This window comes from Lissotriton vulgaris, chromosome 1_1 (assembly GCF_964263255.1).
Source record: "Lissotriton vulgaris chromosome 1_1, aLisVul1.2, whole genome shotgun sequence".
NCBI classification, from domain to species: Eukaryota; Metazoa; Chordata; class Amphibia; order Caudata; family Salamandridae; genus Lissotriton; species Lissotriton vulgaris.
Window position 1 is genome coordinate 85,740,807 of NC_141685.1, and position 8,032 is coordinate 85,748,838.

General features: G+C 43.3%; 1 protein-coding gene across 2 annotated transcripts; it reads left to right on the plus strand.

The window, feature by feature from the left end:
• The first annotated feature begins 718 nt into the window (after positions 1-718).
• Positions 719-4,365, plus strand: LOC147737468 (uncharacterized). 2 transcript variants are annotated; one of them, XM_086931598.1, is made up of 2 exons: positions 719-2,201; positions 2,284-4,365. In XM_086931598.1, exons 1-2 carry the CDS (start codon positions 1,067-1,069, stop codon positions 2,889-2,891), a joined length of 1,743 nt encoding a protein of 580 aa, XP_086787724.1. In that variant the 5' UTR covers positions 719-1,066; the 3' UTR covers positions 2,892-4,365. The 2 variants fall into 2 exon arrangements, with proteins under 2 accessions (XP_086787724.1, XP_086787804.1); XM_086931678.1 differs by having other exon boundaries at positions 719-2,168; positions 2,755-4,365.
• Positions 4,366-8,032: the final 3,667 nt, after the last annotated feature.

Below are 8,032 nucleotides of genomic sequence, written 5' to 3' on the forward strand. Positions count from 1 at the left end.
TTATTGAGATATCCATGTATGGTAAAATGTTCCTTACTAAATTTTAAATATGGTAGAGAAGAGATGTCTTATCCAGCTGGTTAAATATTGTGTATTCACATTCTTTACATTTGCATTTAGTAATATTGCATTTCTTTGCATCCAATAGAAAATATGACTTAAAGGCACGGATTGATTATGAATAATGAAGATAACACATCAAACCTGAAAAAATTATCAAAAATAAGGAGCTCCAAAAACATCAGTGCAATCAGAGGCAGAGGACAGATCCAGGAAGAAGCAGTCAAAGGCAATTCAGTGAGTGTACGAGTCTGAGCTCTGCACTTCGACACCCCAAGACGAAGAAATGACCTCTACAAAATTAAGGCAACAAAACTGACAAATCACCTGCTGTATAAACAAGCGTCCAACACCAGCTTTGATCATGAGGCCGGTATGAGAGTTGGACGAAGGTCTCGTGTCTATTTGGGATCCATAGCTTGGAACAAAATCCCATTTCAGCGTTGAGCTGTTAGCAACATGATAATGTTTAAAAAAGGTTGAAAATTTGGCTTTTTGTCCATGTTTGAAACAAACTGATTTATTTTCTTTTGTGATCTGTGCTTTGCCCCGGGACACTCTTTGGAGTAGCTGTACACATTACAAGTCGCTTCATTATCATGATATTGCTAGAGCAGTGCTTCTCTATCTAAACTGGCAACAGGCCAACATTCAGTGCTCTAGGTGTATTGCAAACTCTTCCTAGCCAAACCGCAGGCACCAGGGAAAAGCACAACGAAGTGGAGCCTAACAACTGAAGGCTGAAGGAAAGGAGAGTTCTGCTCTCTAAAGTACAGAGTATTGTCCCAATTTGCACCTACCGGAACAAAGATTAAGCTTTACCCGCAAGCATGCAAAGCCATTATCCAATCTAAAGATGCAATCACCCACAAGGAAGCCTTACTGATATTATGAATGTGGCAGGTATTTAGTGAGTCTTGTATTTTATTGTTAAATCGGAAATCAAGCGTCCAAAATATAACACTCATACAGGGAATGTGAAAATAACGCAAGTAGTTTATTAACTATGCTGACCCTTCAGGAAACACGGTCAGGAGAAAAATCGTGCAATTCCACTGAATATGTCAAGAACTTTAGCCAATTAGAAACCATAACAGAGCATCAGCGAATACAAACAGGGGAAAAATCATACCACTGTACTGAATGTGTAAAGAGCTTCAGTCGGTTAACAGACCTCCATAGACATCAGAGAATACACACAGGGGAAAAACCATACCATTGTACTGAATGTGTGAAGAGCTTCAGTCGGTTATCACATCTCCAAACACATCAGCGAATACACACAGGGGAAAAACCATACGATTGCAATGAATGTGTAAAGAGCTTCAGTCAGTTATCACACCTCCAAAGACATCAGCGAATACACACAGGGGAAAAACAATACCTTTGCAATGAATGTGTAAAGAGCTTCAGTCAGTTATCACACCTCCAAATACATCAGCGAATACACACAGGGGAAAAACCATACCATTGCAAGGAATGTGTAAAGAGTTTCAGTCAATTATCAAGCCTCCATAGACATCATAGAATACACACAGGGGAAAAACCATACCGTTGTAGTGAATGTGTGAAGAGCTTCTGTCGGTCACATGAACTCCTAATACATCAGCAAACACACACAGGGGAAAAACCATACCATTGCAAGGAATGTGTAAAGAGCTTCAGTCAAATTGCAAACCTCCACACACATCAGAGAATACACACAGGGGAAAAACCATACCATTGCAGTGAATGTGCCAAGAGTTTCAGTACGTTAGCAGAACTCCAAACACATCAGCGAACACACACAGGGGAAAAACCATACCATTGCAAGGAATGTGCAAAGAGCTTCAATCACATTTCAAACCTCCACAGACATCAGAGAATACACACAGGGGAAAAACCATTCCATTGCAAGGAATGTGCAAAGAACTTCAATCAGATTTCACAGCTACACGTACATCAGAAAATACACACAGGGGAAAAACCATACCATTGCAGCGAATGTGTGAAGAGTTTCAGTACGTTAGCAGAACTCCAAACACATCAGCGAACACACACAGGGGAAAAACCATACCATTGCAAGGAATGTGCAAAGAGCTTCAATCACATTTCAAACCTCCACAGACATCAGAGAATACACACAGGGGAAAAACCATTCCATTGCAAGGAATGTGCAAAGAACTTCAATCAGATTTCACAGCTACACGTACATCAGAAAATACACACGGGAAAAACCATACAATTGCAGTGAATGTACCAAGAGTTTCAGTACGTTAGCAGAACTCCAAACACATCAGCAAACACACACAGGGGAAAAACCATACCATTGCACTGAATGTGTAAAGAGCTTCAATCAAATTGCAAACCTCCGCACACATCAGAGAATACACACAGGGGAAAAACCATACCAGTGCAGTGAATGTGCCAAGAGTTTCAGTACGTTGGCAGAACTCCAAACACATCAGCGAACACACACAGGGGAAAAACCATACCATTGCACTGAATGTGTGAAGAGCTTCTATCACATTTCAAACCTCCGCAGACATCAGCGAACACACACAGGGGAAAAACCATACCATTGCAGTAAATGTGTAAAGAGCTTCAGTCACATTTCAAACCTCCAAACACATCAGAGAATACACACAGGGGAAAAACCATACCATTGCAGTGAATGTGTAAAGAGCTTCAGTCAGTTAACAGGCCTCCAGAGACATCAGCGAACACACACTGGGGAAAAACCATACCATTGCAATGAATGTGGCAGTAGTTTTATTTACTCTTCAGCATTAAGAAATCATCAGCGAGCTCACAAAGGGGAAACAAATCTTTTAAATGCCATGAATGCTTGAAAAGCTGAAGTCCATTATCAATCCTAAGCAGGCATCGGCGAACACACGCAGAAGAAAAGCCTTCAAGTGCAATGAATGTGTGAAGAAATGTAGTCAATTGTCAAGCCTATGTAGACATCAGCTTGCACTCACTCTGTAAATACCGTACAACTGTAGTGAGTGTAGAAGTACCTTTAGGAAATCTTCCGCATTAAGGATTCATCAGTTAATGCACACAGAGAAAAATCCTTTCAGGTGCAGTGAATGTGTGAATATCTTCTGTCAGTTATTAAACCTACGGATACATCAACTAACATACACAGAGTAAAAATGAGCATTGCAATGAATGTCAGAAGTGATTTTGTCAATTGTGAACACACCTGGGCTAAACCTTACAATTGCACTAAAAGTGTAACGAGCTTTTGTCAATTTCTGACCCTACATAGCCTCAGCGAACACACACCTTCATTTAACTCACTTAGAAATAATCCTAGAGATGCAGTGAATTTAAAAAGAACTTAAGAACATTAACAATAATATTGACTCATCTGAGGACATAGACAGTAGCAGAACAGTGCAGTTATTGTGAGATGAAGGAATTACGGGAACAAATATATAATTATGTGGGAAATTCAAATACCAGATGAATGAAGACTCGACTAGAAGAAATGAAGAAAACCAAAGATTTGTAGAATGATAAAAGTGTCTGTTCCCAGTGATTGTTCACTTCGGTACACATAGAAAAAAAAAGTGATATAACAGGAAATCCACTGGGAGACTAGCACAATGTGAAATAAAAGAAAAGAAACACTGGTGGTTTTTATTTGACGATGAAGAGTTGCAAAGAAAAACATCCAAGTGTTCCTGTTCATGCTACCTGTAAAAGTGTAGGGATGAATATGATTCTGCCTGCACACATTACTATATTAGCATAAGTGAGTTAGTTGCGAAAACGCCATTTTGCTGCTTTTGCACACGACACTACATCTCTGTTTTTATAAAGACAAACTGCTTGCTTTTCCTTCACATGAGAACGATCTGTTTTTCACATCTCCAGACTCACACTGCGACATCAAGTCTGCACAAAGTGTTCAAGGTTAAAATAACAATGTATGCTGTTGATGCAGGTTGATCGGCCCACGCTCTAAACACAACACGAACACAGCTGCTCATTTCTGAAACTCAGGTGCTTTTAATATTGCACTGCATGCATGAGTCTAGCACTTGGGAAAAACCTTTCAATCAACAAAGAGCTCTGCTGATCTGGGATGCGATTCACTTCACCTGACTTTGGAGGTATGGGGTTCCCGGTTTTAACCTAGAGATCTTCTATTATTATAATACCTAGCTCCTAGCAAGGGGAGGGTGGTACACAAGGCGCTATAGACCTGGTTCCACTATCATTATAATATGATTTCTCCCTCTGTATTTTATGGAATTGTAACAATGTTGATTGTATTGATTTTATGCATCTTTTTACTTATGTTAGCAAATATACTGCATCATAGAGCACGTAGTTGAAATAAACATTTTAAACTATACCGTGTCTTTGATTGCTCACGTTGTGGACATTTATGAGAATAAAAACAAAAGAGTGTTCTTGATTCCCACTATTCCTGAGAGGTCCCAAAGTCGCTTGTTCATTGGTAGCTTCGCTGTAGTACGGAGAATGAATGAGACACTGTTGCTAGTCGGATAGGGGTTCTGGGCACTGAGGTGGATTTTTGGTACACCACAATACACTGAGGTCCTGGTTTCCTGTGCATAGTTCTGTGCAAGAGCAGAATTCCCGCAACATGGCGCCCAAAGTCTTGATTAGTGCTCGTATCTGTCCACAATACCCTCAACACCTTTTCCTGTTAACATGCGTGACGGATTAACCTACCTATATGAATGTGTTATAGGTTAATTCAAGCATGAGATTTATGAAAAGGTTCACATTTTGAATGCTACCCTTTGTTGTACTGCAATTTATATAAATTGTTTTTCTTCTCTATGTCCTCATGGGTGATATTGACATAGCTCAGCATAGTTGGACAGCGCTCCGGCGTCATCTGACGCAGTTTGGAGTACCAGACGATGGTATGTCTGTTATCTTTGTGGTGAGTGCATATTCGGCGTTCTCCTTTGAGCTTTTCTACTCTTGGGTCTCGTTTCCTGTAATAAATGCAGATGAGGATACATTTCATACATACACTCACACTGCGATTCCTGTGAACTATACTCCATATAGGACACAAGAGATTCCAGTTTCGCCATGGCAGCATCGTGTTTGGTTGTATGGCACCCTCCCCCACACCGTAACTCCGGTTCGGTTAGGTCGCTTGTCAATTCCTGGGGCAACTTGGCCAGTCTTAGCCGGGTTCACACCATATCCACGTTATCTCAATGCCCCGATTGACGACTTGTGTCAACTTTATACCTCTTTTGTTGGGGTACATAGGGCTTTGGTTCAATATGTTTCTTGCAGCGGAACAAGTTGGACCGGCCGGGATGTAGATTAGTCCATTCATGGTTAATTCGGTTAATTCCGTAATGGGCAAGCACCCTCAAACTAAGTACAATATGCTTTATTGTCTTGCTGAGAAATTTGACCAACTGGAAGCAGTGTTTCCTAATACCACTCCTGTGGAAAAACACAGGATTCTCACAATTAATTTGCAGAAAGACTTATTGCCAGAGTTAACAGATTGTGAGATTTGGGGTAAAGTATTTGCAGCAGAATATGCGAAGTATTTCTGCGCGCTGTCTATGAATGTCTTGCCCTCTGTGATCAAGCATGTTCCGGATGAGCACAGTGCGGAGGCGGCTGTCGAGTTGAGAATGAGGCTCGTTGGAGTGTTTGACGTAGTTGCTGATCTCATCTTTTGTAATGTAAAGGGAGATGCGGTTATCTTTCAGGTGTCAAATGCTTTGCACCTTGTCCAAGATGTCGACAAACCCCAAGCGTTACCATGAATTATTGCGGAGGCTTATAAGATCATTGGCCGCAATAGTTTGGGTGTTAAGCCTTTTGCTAAAACGGCAACTCAACCGCAGACTTAGATAGCAAAGTCTACTAAAGACAACCATCCAAATTTTCCAAAACAGAATTGGAAGAATAAAAATCAGGGGAAGCAGCAAAAGAAACAGGGGTTGCGTCCGGCGTCGCGATACCAGAGTCGCTCCGAAGCCGCCAATTCCTTTGTTGTGCACGGCGCAGCCGATGTAAGGCGCTGCCACCGTAACTGCACCCATTTCAGACACCATCTTGCTGGGAGGAAGGGTTGCGTTCCAGTTGTTGAACGCCTCCCGCCCTCCCAGTATATTTAAGGGGCGTCACTTACTATAGCTGTGATATTTGCCATATTCTCCCCTGAGGCGGAAGCCGGGGGCTCTCAGCTCTTTTCTGTTCACTGCCTTACTGCACGCTCTTGAAATACGAAGTACATGTTTTTAAAAATCTGTATATATTTTAACAGCTCTATTTTAAACGCTACCTCTTTACACTTCGGCACGAGACTAGCGTTGCTCCGAAGCCGCCAATTCCTTTGTTGTGCACGGCGCAGCCGATTTAAGGCGCTGCCACCGTAAGTGCACCCATTTCAGACACCATCTTGCTGGGAGGAAGGGTTGCGGTCCAGTTGTTGGACGCCTCCCGCCCTCCCAGTATATTTAAGAGGCGTCACATACTATAGCTGTGATATTTGCCATATTCTCCCCTGAGGCGGAAGCCGGGGGCTCTCAGCTCTTTTCTGTTTATTGCCTTACTGCACGCTCTTGAAATACGAAGTACGTGTATTTTAAAATCTGTATATATTTTAACAGCTCTATTTTTAACGCTACCTCTTTGCACTTCGGCGCGAGACTAGTGTCGCTCCGAAGCCGACAATTTCTTTGTTGTGCACGGCGCAGCCGATTTGAGGCGCTGCCACCGTAACTGCACCCATTTCAGACACCATCTTGCTGGGAGGAAGGGTTGCGGTCCAGTTGTTGGACGCCTCCAGCCCTCCCAATATATTTAAGGGGCGTCACATACTATAGCTGTGATATTTGCCATATTCTCCCCTGAGGCGGAAGCCGGGGGCTCTCAGCTCTTTTCTGTTTATTGCCTTACTGCACGCTCTTGAAATACGAAGTACGTGTATTTTAAAATCTGTATATATTTTAACAGCTCTATTTTAAACGCTACCTCTTTACACTTCGGCACGAGACTAGCGTCGCTCCGAAGCCGCCAATTCCTTTGTTGTGCACGGCGCAGCCGATTTAAGGCGCTGCCACCGTAACTGCACCCATTTCAGACACCATCTTGCTGGGAGGAAGGGTTGCTGTCCAGTTGTTGGACGCCTCCCGCCCTCCCAGTATATTTAAGGGGCGTCACATACTATAGCTGTGATATTTGCCATATTCTCCCCTGAGGCGGAAGCCGGGGGCTCTCAGCTCTTTTCTGTTCACTGCCTTTCTGCACGCTCTTGAAATACGAAGTACGTGTATTTTAAAATCTGTATATATTTTAACAGCTCTATTTTAAACGCTACCTCTTTGCACTTCGGCGCAAGACTAGCCTCGCTCCGAAGCCGCCAATTCCTTTGTTGTGCACGGCGCAGCCGATTTAAGGCGCTGCCACCATAACTGCACCCATTTCAGACATCTTGCTGGGAGGAAGGGTTGTGGTCCAGTTGTTGGACGCCTCCCACCCTCCTCTAAACCCGCCCCTTACATGTACAAAAACATTAACCCTCCCCATCCGCGCAGCGGGCGGGCGCAGCGGGCGTGCCGGCGGCGCGCCAAAGGCAAGCCCGCCTGCGCCCGTCCGCGCCTGGACCGGGCCCAGGGCCACCACCCCTGGTCCCCTTAACCCAGCGACTTGTCTACACTACTCTAATATTAAGCTGCTCGAGATGCGTCCTCACAATCACTGCGATTGTCGAAAGCTTGACCCAATATCCCTTCCCGGTCTTTTCACACAGTTCTGTCCTCATTGTATGGTTTCTATCCCCCTCGCCATTAAATCACCCTCCAGTGCTAACAAAAATACACATACCAGCATATCAATAGCACTTTCTAATGTACGCTCGCTCGGTAAACACCGACAGGATATAGCAGACTTGATAGAGGATAGGAATTTAGGTATATTATTCATGACCGAAACTTGGATGGACAATTCATCCGACCAAGACCTA

What these genes read in the sequence shown, in the direction of transcription:
- LOC147737468 (XM_086931598.1), top strand. Translation starts at nt 1,067, where the DNA reads ATGCTGACCCTTCAGGAAACACGGTCAGGAGAAAAATCGTGCAATTCC. An exon ending in CACAGGGGAAAAACCATTCC is followed by an intron (nt 2,202 to 2,283) that starts ATTGCAAGGAAT and finishes AAAAACCATACA; the next exon opens with ATTGCAGTGAATGTACCAAG.